This window comes from Crocuta crocuta, unplaced genomic scaffold, assembly GCF_008692635.1.
Source record: "Crocuta crocuta isolate KB4526 unplaced genomic scaffold, BGI_CrCroc_1.0 scaffold102, whole genome shotgun sequence".
NCBI lineage: Eukaryota > Metazoa > Chordata > Mammalia > Carnivora > Hyaenidae > Crocuta > Crocuta crocuta.
Genome location: NW_027530019.1, coordinates 9409597 through 9434162, shown reverse-complemented (window position 1 = coordinate 9434162; position 24566 = coordinate 9409597). Strand labels below are relative to the sequence as shown.

Sequence of the window (24566 nt, the reverse complement as noted above, 5' to 3'; positions counted from 1 at the left end):
ATTGTCTGTAGAAATCATCTGAGTATGAGATATAAGTGGGAAAAATGTTTCTGGTATGGAGAAAAAAGGAGCCAGAAATGACATCTCTAAAAAGCTAATTATATATAACCTTTGGGATCAATGGTCAAAGTTGTGCTGATTGCTCAAGAACAGTTCATAATGAAAGTGAAGCATATACAGCTGAGGCATTTTCAAGGTCCCAGAATGAAAAGAAAAGCAGAGCAACTGAGCTGGTAACAGCTGCCAAAATTAATTCAAAGTAGCCATGTGGGATGGGAAAGCATTAAAAGAGCTTCAGAAAGAGGTGGTAAAAATATAAAGATTATGTTTTAGGTATTGGAGGAAGAAAGATTAGAGAAAAATAGATGACATAGTTGAGGATGAGCGAGAAGTGCTATAGGAAAATATCAAGAGAAGATAATTCTTACTAAAAAGAAGAGATAAAGAACATATGTCTTACAAGAGAGAAGAAAGAGATCTTAGGAATGACAGTAAGAACATTTTAAGAGATTAACATGGAAAAGGCCAAAGACAGCATGGATAGTCAGCCAATTATAGATGGATTCCAGATCTTAGAGAGACAAGTATTACAGAAGGGGAAAGTTAAAGTAAAGCTAAGGCAATAAAGTTAATAACAAGGGGAATAAATGAGGGAGTTTAGAAGAAGTCTTGAAGGATAATTAGAATTATACAAATATGAGGGGCACCTGGGTTGCTCAGTTAGCTGATGGGGTATCTGACTCTTGATTTCAGCTNACCGCGAGATCATGACCTAAGCAAAAGTCGGACGCTTAACCGACTAAGCCACCCAGGCGCCCCTCACTCTCTCTCTCTTAAAAAAAAAAAGAATTATATGAATTCTTTACAAATATGAATAAAGTACCATTTAAGGTAGAAGAATATGTAGTACACAGTATGAAACATGGAAATCCTGGGAATGATTTAGCAAACATTTATTGAGATGGGCACACAGGGATGAGTGAAAAATGCAGTGCCTGTTCTCATGGAATTCTCATTTTTTAAATATTTATTTATTTATTTTGAGAGAGAGTGTGTGTGCACATACAAGTGAAGGAGGTGTAGAGAGAGAGAAAGAGAGAGAGAGAGAGAGAGAGAGAGAGAGAGAATCCCAAGCAGGTTCCATGAGCTCCATGAGATCATGACCTGAGCCAAACTCAAGAATTGGACACTTAATTGACCGAGCCACTCAGGCACCCTGGAATTCTCATTTCTGATAAACCTTGGAGCTGTAAGAGAAACAAAATGACATTCTTACTGGAAATAGGACTGCATGTGATAAAAGAATGTTTCATTTTTGACAGGACTGAATATGAGGCTCTTCCCCGTAGACTTGAGTCAGACAAGGCATTATTAGCATTTTGGGTTTTTGAAGGATACATTGGAATCTGGATTGGAACCTGTCTGACCATAGATGTAAATTAGGCAAGGGAATGTGTGTCTGTCTACACACACCAATCTCTCATCCCCAAAGAAATTTGAAAGAGAACTCTTTGATATATTGTAATATATTGTAAATAAGGATATTTTGTCAAAAGTCTGGAAGTGACCAAAAGGGACCTGTGAAGCTGGGCAATGAAGATCCTTTCATAGCATAAGGATTAAATAATACTTCTTAGAGTTTATGTACTGTTATCTGTCTGGAATATGCTTAGGAAAAAAAAAAAAAGGAAAGTATTCCTATAGCATTGCCAGTTCAACTGAGTTTATGTGGCAGAGTGAAATATCTTTTTTCGAGTCTTGCAAGAGTGAGAACTCAATTTAGTTTCTCAACAACTGGGAAGTTTTGGCAGAGTCATTTAGAAGATAAGCAAATTCATGTTAGAGCACAAGGAAATTAAAACTATGAGGAAGAATGATCAGAAAGGAAGCCAAGCTTCCTTTTGAAGGTGTTGAGATGGTGGAAGTATTAAAAGAAGTGAATGCTCTCAGAGGAAGGGTTAAAACCACAGGAGTTAAAGGACTAAAGAGACCTGCCTATATAAAGAAATGATTAATGAAAAGCATAAAAGGAAAGGAAAACAAAGTTGAAGAAATTAGAGCAAATAAAAAAATCAGAAGCCAAATGAAAAAGTCTTCATAAACAGACTCAAGATGGTAGAAAACATTAGATGAAAGGCAAAATTAAGTCATTGCTTTATATTCTTAGATTTTGCAAGAATACAGAGGAGGGTCATGATAGCTAAAAACACGTTCAGATTACCTTAAAGGGATAACATGGAATGTAAGAAGGATTCTTTGTGGAACTGTTTCAGGAGCTAGATGAGAATTTGGGAGGTGAGGTCTACATATGGGGAAAAGAGGGATCAGATGCCTATTATGTAGTGCAGTGTGTAGTTTAGTAGCAGATATCTAGATTCTAAAAGTGAGCAACATAGTAAAATTGCTGTAGAGGAAAGAGAACTTCTAGGTTTAATGATCTACCACCTGGGCTCTGTGAGCTATTGAGCAAATCCTTGGCACTTCTGTTCAAAGGCATATGGAAGGTGAGATAACTTGCACAATGAAGCTAGTGTTAATAGGAAGTGAGAGAAATTGGAAACTGGTACTTGCTAATAATACTAAACACTAAATATAAGATTATTGTGAGAGTCCTACTGGAAAGATTGACAGGAATAATAGAGAACATGAGATGCTAAGGGAACAATATGCCATGAGGGGGGTCTGAGAAGCTAACTGAAAAGTCCTTACGTGGCAGAGGAATGGGGTGGAAATAAATTCATTATGCTTGGTGTAAGAAAAGGCTTTTATTTAGACAAGCTATGATTTTCTCCTTAATGCCATGTAAAATATATTGTTCCAGAGCAGTTTTTTTTTAAAGTATAAACTTACTGATTTATTATNTGTTTGTTTTTCGGGCGTGTACTTTGGTGAGTTCCTTATAGATTCTTGTTCCAGAGCAGTTTTTGAAATGTGAGGGCTTTACATATGAGCTATTGGGATCAATGTCTCCATTCTCAGTAAGGAAGATTGAAGAGAAAATTAAAATGATAAGAATAAAGCAGTACTGCCCATATAATTCTGTACTATTTTTGTGGTCTGTGGATTGAATTTCCCTTCCTCCATTAAAAATTTTTAAAAGTATACAAGGATATAAAAGAGACAGTTCAGGGAAGCTGAGGCCACTCATGGCCTAGCTTTTAAGAATAGCATATCTGTAGCTATTTCAAAAGCAAATTTAAAATAAAGAGTGCAGAGACGTTGGAATAACATCATAAAAATGGATAAAAACCGAAGTAATACAAACTTGTTGAAAACAAGAATAAAAGGTGGCTATGTTCTTTGGAGGGGCAAAAAAGAAATTGGATCATTAAAATAAAGGAAGTGGGAAAGAACATAAACATAGGCTAATTACACATTATTGGAGAGCAGTTCTTAGTCGTCAACAACTGATCACCTAGCAATTGGTGTCAGTTTCTCCTGCTGTCTCTGCAGCTTTCCATCACTGATCTCATTCCTGTGGCTTTAACTGCCATTCATATGCTAATGATTCTCAAATCATTGGTGTCCAAGCTCCAGACCTATATATCCAGCTGACTACAAGATCTCTTCTCAGGTGTGTCACAAGTGCCTCATATTCAACAGGTCCAAATTTGTAAAAATCATCCCCCTGCTCTCCCTCCCATCCCAAGTCTATTTCTCCTGTTTCCCTCTTGTAGAGCACTGCCACCTTACTCATCTGGTTTCCTACTTTAGAAATCTAAACGTTATCCTTGATGTTTCTTCTTTTACCCTTGTATCTAATCAGTCAGCAAGATTATTCATTCTTCCCTTTTAATAGCTCCCACATGTATTTATCTCTCTGTTCTCATTCTATTAGTTTAGACCAGAGGTTGGCAAACTTCTTCTATAAAGGACCAAATGAATGGGTTTGGTTGTTTCCCATAAAACTTTATTTATAGACACTGAAATTTGGATTGTATATAATTCACAAAGCAGTATTCTTCTTTTGTTTTTCCTATGCCCCAACCATTTAAAAACGTAAAAACCATCCTTAGTTTGTCATCCCTACAAAAACAGAAGCAGGCCAGATGCTCACAGGCTATAGTTGGCCCACCCCTGTCTTAGACCATCATTTTCTCACCTGAAATACAACAGTAGTCTTCTACTCTTCTACCTGGTCTCCCTCTCTCTAGTCTTTCCCTCTGGTCTGCTTCTCATACTGAAGCCAGTTTGACTTTTCTAAATTGTGAATTGGATCGCTCTACCTTGCTTGAAGTCTTTTGAATGTTGACCATAGCCATTGGAATGTACCCACATTTTTTGGCAAGACCCTTCATAATGTGGACCTTGCTTACCTTTCTAAGCCATGTTTCTTGTCACTTCCTTCTAACTCTCTGCTTCAGCTGCTTAAAACTGCTTGTAGTTTCTGTAGTGTGTAGTATTTTTTACTTCTAAGTTTTGACACATGCCTTCAATATCTTTTCCCCTTACCCTCAGCCTACTTCACCTGGCAAAACACCACTCTTCATACTGGACACATTTTAGCTATCATCCATCTCCAGAAACCTCTCCTCACTCCCTTAAGGTGTTTTATCCCCTAAGGATTTAAGTGCTTCTACTAAGTTCTCTCATCATATCTGCAGGACCTGATAATAGCATTCATTTTACTATATTAGAATTAACTATTTGATTGCTTCTCCAAAATAATAAACTCCTTGAGTGCCTAGAGTTTACCCATCATTTTATCCCCAGTTTCATGTCTGGTGCTCCATAATACCCTCGGCATTTCCATTTCTATTTTTTTGCATTAAAAAATTGAGATATAATTCATATATCATAAAACTTACCCTTTTAAGGTATATACTTCAGTTTAGTTTTTAGGATATTGACAATACTGTGCAGCTTTCACCACTAATTCCAGAACAGTTTTTTAAAAGATTTTTTTTAAGTGATCTCTACACCCAACGTGGGGCTACAACCCACAACCCCAAGACCAGGAGTCACATGCTCTACCGTTTGAGCCAGCCAGGTGCCCCCAAAACATTCTCATCACCACACAAAGAAACCCCATGTCCTTTTGTGACTAGCTTCTTTTACTTAGCATATATGTTTTCAAGGCTCATCCATATGAGTGTGCACATCCAATGAAGTGCAGGTACCAGCACCTCATTCCTTTTTATGACTGAACATCAACATTATATTTTAAGCTTCATTCTTCAAAGCAGTCAGGATTCTAGGGTAAGACCCCGTAGATTCCCACTTCTCTTTCAACTGGAATAAGGATGCTTTCTTTAGTTATTTGTTATGGATAAACTTTCATTTGAAATTTGAAGGTCACTGGCTCTCTGTTTGAAGAGTAGACTCTACTTAGGGCTGAATGGCCCCTCCATCGTCTTTTCTCCAACCTTCTTTCACACTGTTTTTTCTACTGTATCATTTGCTATAGCCAAACAATATTTTGATCAGATCTTCATACAAGTCTCATGCTTTCTTGCCTCTGTACCTTTTCTTATGCCATCCTCTCTATGTGGAATGCTTTTTTCTACCTATTTACCATTTTTCCTCGCCTTCAACGACTAATTCAAATAAAATTCCTTCCATGTAGCTTTCCTGGTCAGATCAGCTAAGAACCATCTCTGAATTCCTACAGTAATTACACCGCTTTAGGTGCTAAGCTTGCCTACTGATTCCTTGATACTGCTCTCATGTTTTCCAATTGTTTTGTACTCTCCTACCCAGTACCTTGGCAGTAGTAAGTAAATGAAAATGTCTTGACCACTTTGGAAAAGGAGCAACCTCACTTGTGCACATTTATCCCAGAGAAATGAAAACTAAAACTAACATTCATGTAAAAACCAGTACACATTTTTTCATAGCAGCTATATTTGTAATAGCCACAACATAGAAACCACCAACATGTTATACAATAGTTGAATGCTTAAACAAACTATAGTACATTCATATCACAGGATATGATTCAGCAATAAAAACGAATGAACTATTGATATATGTAGCAACTGTGTGTTATACTGAGTAAAAAGAAATCTTAAGAGGCCACATATCATATGATTCCATTTATATAACATTCTTGAAATGACAAAATTGCAAAGATGGTAAAAAATTAATATTTACCAGGGATTAGAAATAGTATGAGGAAGGAGGATAGATTTGAATATAAATGGTAGTATGAGGGACATCTTTGTGATTATAGAATAGTTCTGTACCTTTGTGGTGGTTATGTGAATCTATGTATATATATATGAGAAAATGACATAGAATTATACATATACATTGTACCAGTGTCAGATTCCTGGTTTTGATGCTGTGTTATAGTTACATAGAATGTATGTACTGGGGGAATTGGATGAAGTATATATGGGACTTCTCTGTGTTATCTTTGCAATTTCTTACAAATATATAATTATTTCAAAGTAAGAAGCTTAAAACTTTCTCTTTAGAGATTGAAAAGTTATTTATCATAATCATTTTGGCACTCATGGTCCTGCCTGTGATCACTGTGAATCTGTGTATGCTTTCAAAGTCAACTTTACTTTTGAGGTTGACAAGACAACCTGTTTGTAGTGATAGTATAGTTGTATTTTACAATTGAGTGATACCTGTTTAAGCAAGAAAGGGGACAGTAGTTCTTTGTGGATGACATCCTGGCCTTCAAAGACATTGCCTTAATTTTAAGTGCTAAGCCTTGGTTTGAGTCATATTTTCGTACACTTTAAAGTTCCTATTGTTCTTGTCTACTGGCTCTTGAAGGACATTGACCACAACAACAGGTCCTATGTACTTTGTGTCATCCTTTGGGAGCTTGATAAGCATCAATTACTTTTGATTTGAAATTAACTGATTCAAACAATTAATTCTTTCCTTAATATAGAGTTAGCAAGAGGTCTCATCTGGTAAGATTTTGAAAGAAGATATCATGAAGCAATGTTCAACTCAAATTTTTAAATGTTTGAAAGTTATTAGAGTATATATTAAATAAAATGAATATTCTTTTGCAAACTTAAAGTATTACAAAATCAAAATTTCTCTCTAATTCTTTTTGGAAAGAGGTGGGTATGTATAACTTAAAGATTTTTCCTTTGCATTTATGATCAAAATTAAAGTGAATATGAGGGGGAAAAAGGAAATATGAGCAAAACTGCATATTCTGTAGTAAAATGAAAATTTAATTTGTTTTTTCAGATTAAACTACAGAGCAACATATCATATCAGATGGCAGATATACATCATTTAAAGGGTAAGAAACTTAATTACAGATTAAAGATAAAGGTCGCTAAAAATCTAATATCCTCAAAAATTAAGAAATAGCTAGACAGCTAAATGAAATAAAACCTTTTGAACAAAGCTCCTCTGATGGCAAAATGTTTATCTTTTCCTTTTAAGATACCATAAAAGAATTTTAATGTTGCTTTATACATATTAAAAGTTAAAATTTGAATTTTAATCTTGTGCGTAGACAATTTCATACAATGAAATGTTAAAAGAAGGCTCGAACAAAATTTAGGTATAGCTTCAAAAGCTATCAAATTTGTAGGGAAAAGGTAAGGGGTAATCCCTCTGTACTGTGTCTAACTGCTAAAACAATCCATTCAGGTCTAGGAATGCTTTAGACAGGTCCTCTACGCTTCATGTTTTAGATACCCTGGGAACAAAAAGAAACCTAGAACAGAAAGAAAACTTGAAAAGAAATCAGGAGGAAACCTGTAGATAGATAGATAGAGAGATGAATACATAGATATACTGTGTGTGTGCATGTGTATGTGTATATATATATTTTTTTTTCACTTAGATGAAGTGATAGAAAATAACTAAAGGTTTTATAAAAAATAATTGGTATGGTGAACAAGTTCTATGCTGTGCTTACATTACTTCATACCATCAGCAGCATGTGAAGTTTGGGGTCTGAAGAGGACCCCTCTTCTCCCTTATACCCATTGGTTACTACACTATGTGTATGTATGTGTACATATATATGGTGTTTATTTACTTATTTTTGAGAGATAGAGTATGCACATGCATGAGCGAGGAAAGTGCAGAGACAGACTCTGCACTATCAGTGCAGAGCCTGAACTTGAACTCATGAACTGTGAGATCATGACCTGAGCTGAAATCAAAAGTCAGATGCTCCACTGACTGAGCTACCCAGGCACCCCTGTGATAAAAATAACTCTATATTTTATTGTTTTTACATATTTGTCTATTTATCTTGAGAGTGCATGCATGTACTGTGGGTACACCAGACACACACACAAACACCAGGGTGGGTAAAGCAGAGAGAGAGAGAGGGAAGAGAGACACCCAAGCAGCTCCAAGCAGTCAGCGCAGAGTCCAGTGGAGGCTCACTGTGAGATCATAACGTGAGCCAAAATCAAGAGTCATATGCTTAACTGACTGAGTCACATAGGTGCCCCCAACACTGTATATTTTAAAACTTTGCATGCAGTGACTCTGAGTTTTTGTATGTGGGTAATAGGTGCTCTGTAATTTCATAAACATATCTTTATTCTATAGCAATTTTGACCCTCCTTAGATGGAATTAGATAATAGATTTTTATTATCCTCTTGAAGAAGCCAACCTCAGCTGGCTTTGTAATTTATTGAAGTTTTTGCTCTTCATCTAGCAAATCATTAGGAAGTGTTTTTTATGTGTTATAACCTGAAAATAGAAATTATTAATTTTTTACTATGACTTAGGACAGCTTTGACATTCTCTTAGAAATTTGCTTCCTGGGTGGCCACATTTGTTTTTGTGGCATTTGTGCCCTTGTTGTAGTCTTTTTGACTCACAGGAGTACATTATGATGACACAGAAGATGCCACTCTGTCAGTGCTGCTTCCTGCTTACTATTTTTACAAATGATTCTGCATGTCATCAAAGTATATTTCTATGAAATAATAGTAGATCAGTTGAATAAGAAATCTAGTGCCTCCTAGTCTACCTCATAGAAAATGACAGCATATGTTACTGAGTGAAAACCTTTATTGTATAGTGTGCATTGAAATAGACCTTGAGATGTTTTGAAATTTTTTATGATACTCTTCAGCAGAAAAAAACAGGTTTGATTTGTATTCATAACTGTACAACTTTTGATTTTAGTGCAGTTACTCAAGCTTGGACTCTTAAGATTGAATTTCCTTTTAATGTGACTTTTGCACTTTAGGAACTATTTCTACTAAAGCAAACTTCTTGACAAGTCAACTATAAAATCCAAATTGGACTATTTTCATTGAAAATTAAAAAGTTTTTTATAATGTTTGTTTATTGTTGTGAGAGAGACAGAATGTGAGCAGGGGAGGGGCAGAGAAAGAGGGAGACAGAATGTAAAGCAGGCTCCAGCCTCTGAGCTGTCAGCACAAAGCCCAATGCAGGACTTGAACTCACAAGCCATGAGATCATGGTTTAGCTGAAGTCCGATGCTTACTGACTGAGCCACCCAGCTGCCCTTGTTGAAATTAATACTAGATATAACGGAATTAATACACACTAAGACCTAAATCTTATGGTAGTTAATATTTTTTTTGGAAATGAAAGGAATGAGAGCTGGTTTTTGATTCCTGAGATAACAAATTAACGTTCTAGTATACACCATTTTATGTTGAATGGCTCACTTTATTTTTGTGCCTATTACTGAGAAAATTTGAAATCAAAGTATTTTAGAAGTAAATTTTTTTTTTTTTTTGCTTTTAAAATTGGTCCTAAGGAACCTCTTTCTTAACTGCATCCCTAATCTTTTGAAGTTAAATTGAAAGAATATGGCCAGGCCTGTCTGTAACATACTCTGATGTTACTGTCAGAAGTAGAACATCCTGCACAATCAGCTGTTGACTTGATCGCATGTTTAAGTCACTCTGAGAATCCTGCTGTGGTGACCTGGAACAACCCCAGCAGACACAGAGTATATTTGGGTCCAAAATAAAGAAAACACAAGGCAGTCAGTTGAAAGTAAAATTGTCATGGAGGAAATTTTTGTCTTTAGTTTTGCTTTCTGATCTGTTTACTTTTCTCCCTTTCCTGGTCTTTGTATTGACTCCCTCAAATAACCAATTAGCTCCCTGCTAATCCTTTCTCTGTCCAAAACAGGAAAGGTTCAGATATTTTAAATGGACTAGAACTCACTCATATTGATGTTTTGTTTTTGTCAATTGTATTTTAAGCCTTTTATCTCAATTTAGAAATAAAACTTTACTTTTTTTTTTAAATATTTTTATTTATTTCTAGGAGAGAGAGAGAGACAGCGCGAGCAGGGGAGGGTCAGAGAGAGAGGGAGACACAGACTCTGAAATTGGCTCCAGGCTCTGAGCTGGCAGTCAGCACAGAGCCCGACGCGGGGCTCGAACCCACGAACCGCGAGATCATGACCTAAGCGAAAGTCGGACACTTAACCGACTAAGCCACCCAGGCGCCCTAAAACTTTACTTCTTGGTAAAGGAATTTCAAATGTTGTTAGTGAGAAGCTTTGTGGGGAGAAGAGAAGCCATCCCAAATCTTGAAATCCTACTGAGCCTCAGGTTCATTCTGAAGCTAAACTTAGCTACTTCGGTTAGACTACTTTGTAGGAAAAAGAAGCCTGAATGAGTCCTAAAATCCACCAGTTGAGGGCCATTCTCTAGTAGCTGCTAGGTGGTGCTCATTTTCTTTTTTTTTTAATTGTAGTAACTTTAGTTTTAGAACCTTTCCTGCCTGAACACAGGTTCACTGAACTGGCTAACTGTAAGCTACAAGGCCTTTTGTCACTGCCTCCTGCTGGGATCTCATTGTCTCTGTAGAATCAATAAACATAGCTGAGGCCATAGTTTCTGCTGCCTCTAGATCTCTAGAGGTAGTTCTCTAGATGGGGCCAGGGAACAAGTAACAAACAGAATGTTATTCAGGGATACCTGGTATCATATTTGCTACTTTTATCTGAGGTGGAGGTACTGGATGAAAAACTATGGAGATCAGCCATGTTTATATATTGAAGAATTAGTAGAGTAAAAAGAAATTTAAAATGTGGCTTGATTAAACTTATAGAAACAGAATGGAATGGTGGTTACCAGGGGTTGGAGGGGTGGAGAAAATGAGATGTTGGTTGAAGTGTACAAACTCTCAGTTAAAAGATGAGTAAGTTTGGGGGATATAATAAACAATATGGTGACTATAGTTAACAGCACTGTATTATGTACTTGAAGATTGCTAAGAGGGTATATCTTAAATGTTCTCACCACAAAAGGAAATGGTGATTATGTTAGATGATGGAGGTGCTAGCTAATGCTTCAGTGGTAATTTCACAGTATACAAGCAAATTAAATAAACATGCTGTATACCTTACACTTATAAATGTTATATCTCAAAACATTTTTAAATAAACCAAAAAAGTGGCTTGAGTGTAGAAACATAATTTTCAACTACAAGCATTTTATGTGACTCGTTAACTTTTCACACTTGATTATTATACTATACAAAAACTATTATTATGCATCTGTTAAACTATTTGCCTCAGCAAATGTTCATCCAACTTAAAAATTTTTATTTGTTGTCATTGTCACAGTTATGAGTCCACAATAAAATTTAGAAAGAGAAAAAAATACCCTCAGAATCCTACCACTGAACATAATCACTGATAGTACTTTGATGGATTTTTATTCTAGTCTAGTTTTTTACACAAATATAATTACGTTATAAATATTTGTTTACATTTGCTTTTGAAAAACTTAAATCCCAAGCATTTTTGGAGTGCCTTTAAAGTAATAAGGCTAATTTTAGAAGTCTTCCATGAAAAGTACATATTTGTATATTATGGTTAGATTCATTTTAGTCATAATAGATGTTACTTATACAGAAAAGACCTCTGTTGCCATTTATAAAAATTAAGACTTTTTTTTTAACTGGAAACTTTATTGTTACTTTTTTTTTAATTAAGTCTTTCTTAACTACTACTTTTGCTTACATCTAAGGCTATTTTAATCATCTATTTTTTTAAATATTTTTATTTATTTCTAGGAGAGAGAGAGAGAGACAGCGTGAACAGGGGAGGATCAGAGAGAGAGGGAGTCACAGACTGAAACAGGCTCCAGGCTCTGAGCTGGCAGTCAGCCCAGAGCCCGACGCGGGGCTCAAACCCACGAACCGCGAGATCATGAACTAAGCGAAAGTCGGACGCTCAACCGACTAAGCCACCCAGGCGCCCCTATTTTAATCATCTATTTAAGAAACTACGTTTCTCTTCTCTGGCTGAATTTCTTTTATTTGTAGGGTCACGTGAAGAGGGACCAACTGTAGAAAATCTGGGGCCAGTGGTTATGTATTAAATGCTCACAAAAGAGCAGCTGGCCTCACTTTCAATCTACTGTCCAGCTTAGAATTTCATGTTATTCTTTACAACTAAAACTCTTAGCTCTTGTCCAGGAATTATGAGCTTTGAAAATGCAATTAGGTTCTATGTGGACCTAGCATTAGTAGCAGAACTAAAAAAGAGATCTAAAGTGATTGGCACCTTAAGCTGGGAGTCAGGTGTGATTCAGAATGAGAAAGAAACCTTGAATTCTATATCCATGGCCAGTATATGTAAAAAATATGATTTCCCCCCACCTTAATAAACATTTTAATTTATTTTTGAGAGACAGAGCGTGAGTGGGGGAGGGGCAGAGAGAGGTTGGGGGGAGACCAGAATCTGAAGCAGGCTCCAGGCTCTGAGCTATCTGCACAGAACCCAGTGCAGGGCTCGAACCCACAAACCGCAAGATCATGACCTGAGCTGAAGCTGAACACTTAACTGACTGAGCCACCCAACACCTTTATAAAGCAGATAAGTTTATGCATATGTTATAAAAGGCAATTAAATGTGGTACTATTTATATAATTTAATTCCCTGAGAGTTTGAGTAAAGAAATTGAGAAGTGTACATAAGTTTTTAAAATCCTGTAACTTCTCGATCAGAAGCATTAGAGTAAGTAAACTTTATTCCTTTGATTCTTGTTTGGATAGAGCAACTTGCTGAGCTTCGTCAGGAGTTTCTTCGACAAGAAGACCAGCTTCAGGACTATAGGAAGAACACTACTTACCTTGTGAAGAGGTTAGAATATGAGAGGTGAGAAGCTAGATAGCTATGAATCTGGAATATGTGTCCAGCTTTTGGACAGTTTATTTCTTCCTTTCTGGCTTCTGTTTTTCTTTTCTTCTTTAATTTTCTTAGATTTTTAAAGTTTCTTTTCTATTGTCTCCCTATGCCTCTTTGAAATCCAAACTCTTATTTTGATATGTTAAACACTATGAGAATACCTTTTAGAAGATATGTTTAGTCTGCCCATATAGCAGAGTTCATTTTGAGTCAGAAAATCTTACAAGGCCCAAGTTTCATTGCATTAGATGTGCAAAGACTGAAAGAAGATTCTGTGGTTCTTTCTGAAAAGCATCCAGAAGATGAAGCCGATTCTGAGAGAGGTCCCCAGAATAGCTGAGGGTCTGACTGGGTGCCAGCTGCTTCTTCTGTTTGGCATTTCAGTCCCCTTTGTACATCTCTGAACTAAATTGTTGATGATCTTGGAGAACCTCTTTGTAGCAATCACTCTTTAAAAACCTTTGTTATATATCTCTAATCCATTTTTTAGTGAAGGGTACTTTTTAGGGCTGCATACCAAAATTTAGAAGATTCAACATATTTCAAAGCATGGCTTATCCATTTCTGATTTCTTAGTCTTATAGGTTACCAGTATGCATCTACTTATATAAATGTATTTTAAGCTGACAGTATTCAATAATTTTCAGTATGTCAGTAGGATTAAAGGGTTAGTATATTCAGACGTAATTTATTATTCCAGCATGTTAATGTTCCAAAATTTGTTTAATCTCTCCCAATCACTGAACTATTTTCCTTATCTTACTATTATGAATATCAGCTATAAAATTCTTTATGTAAAAAGGATTTCTCCCTCTCATGTTATTTCACTGGTGTATATTCTCAAATATAGAATTCCTGAGACAGAATGTTTTTTTGTTTTGTTGCTTTTATCACATACATGAAAGATTGTTTTCTATAATGGTTGTACTAATTTATAATGTAAATGTTTCCCCACAGCCCCACCAACATTAGCTTTTATAATTTGGACTTAATTTTGCTAATTTAGGAATAAAATACTATCATATATACATATAGGAAATTTAATTGCATTTTTAATGCTGAAAGTTAACATTTATCTGTATATTTTTAACTACGTCTTTCTTTTTGCATGAATGGTGTATTTGTATTCTTTGACTACTTGTCCACTGGAAATTCCCGATCTTTGTTTTTGTTCCTTCACATTTTCTCTGAAGAGAAATGAATGACTCCATTCTCTTGTTTATTGGTTTCTTCCATTCTTGCTCTTCTTAAAGTTTATAGACTCTTAATATTGTGTTGAAAATGAGAACTATTGGATGAATCATCTGCTGCCACTCCTTATCACCTCTTATAATTCTGTTTTCTCATTTATTACTATATATTGGTCTCATGGTTTTCTCTTGGGTTTTTCTCTTCTGTGACTGAAGTTGGCTTTGATATTTGTTTCTTTATGAATAAAACTTTATAAAAATGATTTTTACCTTTCTAATTTGTTATTTTAATTGGCTTTATCAGTATTCTTTATCCTGTATTAAAGATTCAAATATTCTAGGAATTTTGACTGTGATCTATTTTTATGCCTGCTTTGTCCTTCTGTGCCCCTTCTCCCGCTAACTGCATGCTTTATAGATGTATGTTTTCAACTTCTAGACAACTTTGAGAAGTCAATGCAAGATAATATAGCCTAAAAGAATGACTTTGTAATTTAGTTTTCAGTGTGGACAACAGATCAAGGAGTTAAGAGCACAGCATGAGGAAAATATTAAAAAGTTAGCAGACCAGTTTTTGCAGGAACAAAAGGTAAATTTAAAAATACTTAAATCAAAATATGTTCATGTTATAAATCTTGTAATTTAAATATACACTTTTAAAATGAAAATATGTACTTTTGTCATAAAACATTACATTTTTAAGTATTCTAGCCTGCCTAATTGAAAAAATGACTTATAGTGGTTTTATTGCTGAGTGAATTAGACATTTGCAAAAATATAACCTCAACTCTTAAAACTAATTTTGAGCTAAATGTTTTTATCTTTTAAAAAAAATTTTTGCTATTAATATATTTCTCAGATTGTAAAGTGGATACAACTTTACTGACAAATCAATTACTTCTTTTTTTAAAATTTAAGTTTATTTATTTATTTGAGAGAGAGAGAGAAAGCACACCCAAGCAGGAAAGGGGCAGAGAGGGAGGGAGGGAGAATTCCAAGTAGACTCTGTGCTATCAGTACAGAGCCCACCATGGGCTCAGTCCTATGAACCATGAGCTCATGACCTGAGACAAAATCAAGAGTTGGACACTTAACCAGCTGAGCCACCCAGGTGCCTCTGGAGGATAGATTTGAAAATAGTTTGTAGGGGCGCCTGGGTGGCTCAGTCGGTTAAGTGTCCGACTTGGGCTCAGGTCATGATCTCACGGTTCGTGGGTTCGAGCCCCGCGTAGGGCTCTGTACTGACAGCTTGCTCAGAGCCTAGAGCCTGTTTTGGATACTGTATCTCCCTCTCTCTGACCCTCCCCTGCTCACGCTGTCTCTCTCTCTCTCAGAAATAAATAAAACACTAAAAAATTTTTAAAAAAAAAGAAAAAGAAAATAGTTTGTAAACAATGAAGCAGAGTGCAAATGTTTATGGTTAATTTTATCTGCCACACACACTGGAATACCTATACCTGATTGTCAAAACACCTAGTCATCTTTATTGTGACAAACTCTTATAATTTGGCTCTTGCTATTCTAGATTTCCTGTGGATTTTTAAAATACTGCTGTTTTTTATAATGTTGTAATTATTATGCTATAACTATAATAGCATAGTGCTTTAGAGTTGGCAAAACATTTCTATATATATTAAATATTAAGTACAAGGACCTATGTGGCAACACAAGCATGTGTATTTAACTCCTTGCCTCTCCCATTTTTTCACTGAGGCCACTCAACCAATATAAAAAACAAAACTGGCCCACCAATAGAATTGAGTCAGGTCTAAACAGGTACCTGAAGATTCAAGTTGCCAAGGAGATGATAGAGTTAGAAGCATGTTGGAAGGAATACTGACTTGTGTATTGTTCTGCTGTTTCCTGTGTTGGGTGGCCAGTGCACCTAGGAACAAGGTTGCCTCTTTTCCAACCTTGTGCTTCAGCTTCTGGAAAAGCCTGGCAATGTCATTAACCATCTGTCACACTTCAGGCGTCTCCCATGTGCCAACCTCCTGTAGTCCACCATCCTGCTCGATTATAACAGGCCTATAGAGAACCCACCCTGCCCATAGCACCTAACTCACTGCCCAACTGTAGGTCTCCATAGCAATCTACAGTGCTCAGCAAGACTGTCTTCTTGCAGAATCATTCCCTCAGCATAGCCAGAGAGAATTACCTCTGCCTAACATTTTAGACCATTTACTATAATTAGAAACTTTAAAAAGTGTTATTCTTTGATTTCGTATTAGGTATAAAAACTGAACAGAAAATAATATTATATCCCATATATTCAAGTGTTTGGAATTTGGACCCATAGTATATGTTTCAAAAAACGAACTGTTTCAGAACATTTAGCAGTTGTGTTGTTTAATCTTGAAATGAAAACTATTAACTGTTACCAAATCTTTATTTAACAGCAGGAGTCAAACAAGTTTGATTCAAAAGATGGAAACGAGTTGGGTATAAACAATCATGCAGTACCTAAAAACATTCTGAAAGAACCCGAGAATGCTGCAGATAAGAATGAAGAACCCTCAAGCAATCATATTCCACATGGGAAAGGTATTACTATTATTTTGTTTTGTATTAATAGGATATTGACTTTTTCTTCTCATTTTTAAGTGAGCATTTTCAGTCATAAAGAATACTGTTTGATTTTAGTTCAGTTGTGAATAGGTGTTAGTGCTGTTTCACATTTGAATATTTTGATAGAGAAGAAAAAAAGAATAAATTGTTTTAGTGTTACAGCTGTGTCCAAAACAAGATATAAAGATATGCAGTGAATGTAGCCTATTGCTTTAGAAACTGATTATTACATTCCTTCAAATCATTTTCAATATATGTAAGGAAAAATAAAGAATTACATCTTTTGTTCTTGGGCAGAACAAATCAAACGAGGTGGTGATGCAGGAATGCCTGGAATAGAAGAGAATGACCTTGCAAAAGTTGAAGATCTTCCCACTGGTAAGTAAAAGTTATCAGAGTATTTACCCTACTCTCTTTTTGAGTAAAAGTCATAGTCACTTGGGAAAAGTCCTATATCTGTGTTGATATTTCTGTTAATTAACTATCCATTAATTGCCAGGACTTGTTTAGGATACAATGGTTTAAAAATTATTTGCTAAAATGTATAAAGTCCTTGTTTTTGCCTTGATAAGGTTGAACCATATTTGAACATTTTCTTTTTTTTTTTACACAAATAGTTTATTGTCAAGTTGGTTTCCATATAACACACAGTGCTCATCCCCACAAGTGCCCTCTTCCATGCCCCCCTCCCCCTTCTCCCTACCAATCAGTCCTCAGTTCTCAGCATTCAAGAGTCTCTCATGGTTTGCCTCTCTCCCTCTCCCCCACTATTTCCCCCCTTCTTCTCCCCCATGTTCCTCCTAATCTTCCTATAAGTGCAAAAATATGGTATTTGTCCTTCTCTGCCTGACTTATTTTGCTCAGTATAACACCCTCAAGTTCTATCCATGTTGCTACACAAGGCCAGATTTCATTCTTTCTCATTGCCATGTAGTATTTCATCGTGTAGATAAACCACATCTTCTTGATCCATTCGTCNCCTCTAGTTCCTTTAGGTGAGCTGTTAGATTTTGCACTTGTGCTTTTTCTAATTTCTTGAAATAGGCCTGGAGTGCAATGTACTTTCCTCTTAGGACTGCCTTTGCCGCATCCCATAGAGTTTGGATTGTTGTATTTTCATTTTCATTTGTTTTTTCCCCCCAATATTTACTAAGGGAATATAGTTGAGCCTCTTAGAGGTAAATCTCACAGTATTGTCAGTAGCCTCCCTATGTCTGGGTCCCCCGAAAACTTTAACTCTCTGAGTTGTCAACACTTAGCCTTCAGTAAGGTGTCCAAATTGAACATCTATTATAGTTCAGGTTTTCCTACCCTGGCACTTTCTGCTCATGAGTCTCTTTTGTAAACCATGACTCCCTGTATACCTTTCTGCATCTCCATTCTTAGGAATAGTGGTTTGCCCTGACTCCTCTTCTCTCTTGTTCAAAAAGAATTCTTGATTTTTCAACCTGTTTATTAGCTTTTTACTTGTTGTTAGGTTAGATTGGCAACTTCTAAGCTTCTTACATGTGGAACCAGAAACCAGAAGTCCTCTGGATGGCGCCTGGGTGGCTCAGTCAATTGGGCATCCGAGTTTGGCTCAGTTTTGATCTCGTGGTCTATGGGTTTGAGCCCCACTCAGGCTCTTTGCTGATAGAACGAAGCCTGGAGCCTGCTTCAGATTCTCTTGTCTCTTTTCTCCCTGTCCCACTCATGCTTGCACGCTCTCTCTCTCTCTCTCTCTCTCAGAAAAAAAAAATTAAAAAAAAAGTCCTCTGGATTAATTTTTAAACCTCTTTTTAAATTTTTTTAATGTTTTATTTATTTCTGAGAGAGAGACAGCATGAGGGTCAGAGAGAGAGGGGGACACAGAATCTGAAAAAGGCTCCAGGCTCTGAGCTGGCTGTCAGCACAGAGCCTGACATGGGGCTCGAATCCATGAACCGTGAGATCATGACCTGAGCCAAAGTCGGACGCTTAACCGACTGAGCCATCCAGGCATCCCTACTTTTTGAAACTCTTTAAACTGTTGGCGCTATGCTTTGAAGATCATTATTCATAACAGTTGTCCTTAATTATTTAGATAAATATTTTGAGTATAAAGATTGTTGCAATATAGTAACTGGTGAAAAGAAGCTTTGAGTTGTGTAATCAGTCAGATGCATACACAAAGGAAAGCCACATCATATCTTTGTACCTTGAGCTCCTAGCATGGTGCTTTACACATAACAGGGTCCCAGTAAATGTGTATAGTTGAATTACCAGAATATGCATAATGGTAAGGCAATAGTATTTGGAATCAAACTGTCTGAATTCAAGCCCTTGGCTTCCATCTTTTAACAAGTGTGTGACAACTATTTATTTGCTCTTATCCTGATCTATGAAATAGGATAACAACAGTTCCAACCTTAGCATAAATGTGAGATTTAAAGGTAAAGCACTTAGAACAGTGCCTGGCACATAGCCAGTGCTATATAAATCTTAGTTACTATTTACTATTGTTATTATGATGGCTATTGCACATCATTAGAAACATATTTGTTTTCTTGTCATTCATTTTACTGAGTGTTGTCTTTTCTCTGTGATGTAGTTCATGCCAGAATTCTTAATGCCTGTGCAAATTCTGCTGTATATGTGGAGTCCCAGTTTGGTGTATATGTGTAGTCCCTTATGGCTGTAGAGGCAGTAACCCCACAGAAGTAGAGAAACGAATACATCCTTGTCATTTTAAAACAGATTTTTATGTGTTACTGTTTTATGATAGCCAGGCCTGTACTAGAAATTATAGCAGAGCAGTGCTGACTATCTTAAGATGTAGCCCTGAAACAGTCAAGGGAGTATATCGCCTGTGCCTATGATTAGCATGATGTTTCAGCTTCTCAGCTCCCCAAACCATAGAGCTAAACCTCAGTGGGTTTTGTTTGTTTTTAATGTTGATTTGAGCTGGTTACCAAGATCTTACAGGTGTCTTATCATTTAACCTGTACTGTTCTTTACCTGGATGTTTATCTTTATGATATGTAGGCACCTGTGATGTTAGACGGTTACATATTTATATCACTAGTTTTAAACTTTTTTAGATTAAAGAACATTCCAAACATACAAGAAAATAAGATAACATAATAGCCAAGTACCTACTCCCCCCCAGAAGAAAACCACAAAAATAACATAACATTTTGCCACAGTTGTTTCAGATATTTCTGTTACTGATATTATTGTTAAAGAAATAAAACATTATTGATAAGTTGAAGCCTCCCTGTTTACCTATCAGATCCTATTCCTGTTTCTTCTTCCCCAGAGGTAACTACCATGCTGATATTGGTCTGTATCAATTTCCATACATAGTTTTAGACTTTTACTGCATTTGTAAGCATCTATAAAACTATAAAGTATTATTTTGTTTGCTGCCTCAAATTTTAAATAAATGGTATCTTTTTATGTATATTGTTCTATAACTTGTTTTTCCCCCCCTCAATATTATGCTTTTGTGACTTGCTGTGTTATTCCTGTGGCTTTTTAACAGTTAAAATCATTTCATGGTATAACTGTACCATAATTTACACATTCACATATAATACACATTAAGGCCACTTTTAGTTTTTTGTTATTTCAAACAATACCACAGTGGACATTCTTGTTTATGTCTTCTTATGCACATGAGAGTCTCTAGATACTGATATTCAACTAGTACATTGAGCTAAGCAGGTGAGGCTGCTGCTGACTAGAAAATGTGACTAGGGACTTAGCTGTCCCAGGCCCTACTCAGTCACTAAGAGTTGAAGGGATCAATAGCTCAGCACACTGGTAACCCATAAACACTTCTTAGCACAATTGTTGCAAAAGTGTGTACAAGGACATGAAATTAAAGTAACTCTTGCATCGGGGCTCCTGGGTGGCTCAGTCAGTTAAGCATCTGACTTCGGCTTAGGTTATGATCTCACGGTTTGTGGTTTTGAGCCCCACATTAGGTTCTGACAGATTGGAGCCTGGAGCCTGCTTCGAATTCTGTGTTTTTTCCCCTCTGTCTCTGCCCCTCCCCTACTCATGCTCTGTCTCTCTCTCTCTCTCTCCTTCAAAAATAAAGTTAAAAAAATTTTTTAAAGAATTCTTGCATTATAGAATATCTTCAGCTTCATTAATATCAGTTTATACTTCTACCAGTAATATATGACAGTTTCTGTTTATCCACATCCTCACTAACATTTTGGTTTGTTATACTTTAATTTTTTGCCAATCTGACAGTTATGAAATGTTATCTTATTTTAACTTAAATGTGCTATGGTACTAGTGACAGTAAACATCTTTTCATATAGTTATTAGCCATTCTGGTTGCCTTCTTATATGAATTACCTGCTAATCATTTTTGCCCATTTTTCTGTTGGATTTTTGCTATTTTCCTTACTGATCTTTGAGTGTTCTTTAGTAGTATGTAATGCAGATATCTTCGCCATGTCATGAATATCAACAGAGAAAAAAATCTTATTTATTACTTGGAAACTTTTTTCTAGTTTTAAGGTTCAGTTAATCTCATAGTAAAAATTGCCTCTAATGATTTACTTTGGGGAAAATTCTGGCAGATACAAAAATTTTTATGTGCCTGAACAATTAAACGTTCTTTTCTAATTAATAACTTAGAAAGTTATCTCTTTTGGTTTTTTAATATGCATTAGATAGAGGTACTCTATAAGATAATTAATTTTATGGAATAGAGGCTTTTGACCTTCGCTATATATGAAATCACTGAGAAGTCAAAAAAAATTTTTTACATCTGGGTCCCAACCCAGAGATTTTGATGTGTTTGGTCTGAGATGCAGCTTGGGCACTGCATGTGTATGTGTTTCTTAGATGATTGTATTATGTAAATAAGGTTGAAAAGCACTTCTCTTGGAGGCTTTTTCTATATGTGCACTGCCTAATACAATAGCCACTAGTCACATGTATTTATTTATATATCAAATTTAAATAAAACTAAAAAGCCAGTTCCTTGGTCAAACTAGTGACACTTCAAGTGCTTAAGGGTCCCCTGTGGCTAGTGGCTACTGTACTAGACAGTGCAAGTATAGAACATTTTCATCATTACATCAGTGCTGCTCTAGATGAGAGTAATACTGATTATTCTGGGAAAGAAGAATGAAGATGGAGATAAAAAGGTGACTTACTTTTCAACATACAATCTCTTGAACTTTTGGATTTGTGTTTCAAAATTTCACAAGTTTCATAATTTGATAAACTACCTATTCAAAACTAAACAATATTTTAAAAATTAAAGAGAGGTAATTATAGTGATGTTTGAGAGGAGAAAAAAATATTATNACCGCGAGATCATGACCTAAGCGAAAGTCGGACGATTAACCGACTAAGCCACCCAGGCGCCCCAAAAATATTATGTTTTAAAGAAGAAACGTAGTTAGAATTTTTGTTTTTGTTTTGGTTAAGATTCTTTCTCTAATCATTAGAGCTTTTAGAAGAAATATCTAGGGGCGCCTGGGTGGCTTCGTCGGTTAATCGTCCGACTTTCGCTTAGGTCATGATCTCGCGGTTCGTGGGTTCGAGCCCCGCGTCGGGCTCTGTGCGGACTGCCAGCTCAGAGCCTGGAGCCTGTTTCAGTCTGTGACTCCCTCTCTCTCTGACCCTCCCCTGCTCACGCTGTCTCTCTCTCTCTCTCCTAGAAATAAAATAAAAGCATTTTTAAAAAATAGAAGAAATATCTAAATTTGTAAAAATACATTAAAAGTTTTTACCACGAGGGGAGCCCAGGTGGCTTAGTTGGTTAAGCATCCGACTTCAGCTCAGGTCATGATCTCATGGTTCATGAGTTTGAGCCCTGTGACAAGCTCTGTCCTGACAGCCCAGAGCCTGGAGACTGCTTCAGATTCTGTGTCTCCCTCTCTTTCTGCCCTTCCCCACTTGCGCTTGGTCTCTCTCTCTCAAAAATAAATAAATAAACTTAAAAAGAAAGTTTTATCAAATTAAATCACTGTAGACATATTTAAAATAAATTTTTCTCTTACGCATTCTTTAAGACAGGAATTGGCAAACTACAGATTGGTTGCCTGCTTTAATAAGTAGTTTTATTTAAACATTATCTTGTTCATTTGTTTATGTTTTGTCTATGCCTGCTTTTGTGGTAGAACAGCAGAGTTGAGTATGGCCTCCAAGTCTAAAATATCCACTATCTGACCCTTCAAGAACAGGTTTCAAAGAAACAAATTATGTAAAATTGAGCTTTTTTTTTTTTTTTTTTTTTTTTGGTAGAGGAAAAAAACATTATCATAATACCAAATTTTATTACTGGAAATTGTTACTAAAGATATATAAACTTCTAATGGTACATTGGTTTGTAATTGAAAGGCATTTCTTTCAGGGTGCCAGGGTGGCTCAGTCAGTTAAGCATCTGACTCTTGACTTCGGCTCAGATCATGATCTCACAGTTCATGGGTTCCAGCCCTACATCTGGCTCTGCTTTGATGGAGCCTGCTTGGGATTCTCTCTCTCTTCCTCTCCCTCTGCGTCTCCCCCCATCAAAATAAATAAATAAACTTTAAAAAGAAGAAAGACATTTCTTTCATTGTCATATTTTATGAGGCCACAATTAAGAATAAAGGAATCAAAATAGGGTCTTGAATTAGAAAATACCCAGGGAGGATAGGATAGTTAGCTTTCAGTGAGTTTGAGGGTTTAGTTGGTGCAAGTTTCTCTCACTTTTTAAAAACTACACCTCTAAAGTATTGTGTTTTAGTGGTTATTCCAAGGATTGCTATATGCATTCTTTATATATCATGGTCGACTTAGAAATTATCTTGTAGTATTTCATGTAAAATGTTAGAAATTTACAAAAATACAATTCCATTTACCTTGCATCATCCATTATGCTGTTATTGTATATTTTACTTATATATACGTTCCAATATTTTCAGTATTATTTCTGCCTTAAAAAGCCTTTTAAGGGGCAGCTGGGTGGCTCATTTATTTGGTTGAGTGTCTGATTAATTTTTTTTTTTTTACAAATAGTTTATTGTCAAATTAGTTTCCACATAACACCCAGTGCTCATCCCCACAANTATTGTCAAATTAGTTTCCACATAACACTCAGTGCTCATCCCCAAAGTGCCCTCCTCCATGCCCGCCCACCCCCCCCCCCCACATCCATCAGTTCTCAGTTTTTGTCAGCATTCAAGAGTCTCTCATGGTTTGCCTCTCTCCCCTGCCCCCACCATTTCCCCCCTTCTTCTCCCCCTTGGTCCTCTGTTAAGTTCCTCCTAATCCTCCTATACGTGCAAACATATGATATGTGTCCTTCTCTGCCTGACTTATTTCACTCAGCAGAACACCCTCAAGGTCCATCCATGTTGCTACACATGGCCAGATTTCATTGTTTCTCATTGCCGTGGAGTATTCCATGGTATAGATAAACCACAGCTTCTTGATCCATTCGTCCGTTGATGGACACTTAGGCTCTTTCTGTGTTTTGGCTATTGCTGAGAGTGCTGCTATGAACATTGGGGTCCATGTGCTCCTTTGCCTCAGCATTTCTATATCCCTTGGGTAAATTCCTAGCAGTGCTATTGCTGGGTCATAGGGGAGTTCTATTGTTAATTTTTTGAGGAACCTCCACACTGTTTTCCAGAGGGGCTGTACCCGTTTACATTCCCACCAAGAGTGTAAGAGGGTGCCCGTTTCTCCACATCCTCGCCAGCATCTTATGTTCTCTGATTTGCTCATTTTAGCCACTCTCACTGGTGTGAGGTGGTAT

The 24566-nt window shown here is 36.3% G+C and overlaps 1 protein-coding gene across 4 annotated transcripts in view; it reads left to right on the top strand.

Annotated features, from left to right (window-relative positions):
- Positions 1 to 24566, top strand: part of GOLM2 (golgi membrane protein 2) — a 108232-nt gene that overhangs the window by 31763 nt on the left and 51903 nt on the right. For 3 of the 4 annotated variants that reach the window (XM_077764505.1, XM_077764502.1, XM_077764504.1), the window contains exons 2-6: positions 7162 to 7216; positions 12944 to 13046; positions 14765 to 14855; positions 16666 to 16810; positions 17132 to 17212. In XM_077764505.1, coding sequence (XP_077620631.1) covers positions 7162 to 7216; positions 12944 to 13046; positions 14765 to 14855; positions 16666 to 16810; positions 17132 to 17212 — 475 coding nt within the window. The remainder of the gene's footprint in view (positions 1 to 7161; positions 7217 to 12943; positions 13047 to 14764; positions 14856 to 16665; positions 16811 to 17131; positions 17213 to 24566) is intronic. The other variant, XM_077764503.1, reaches the window with a different exon arrangement.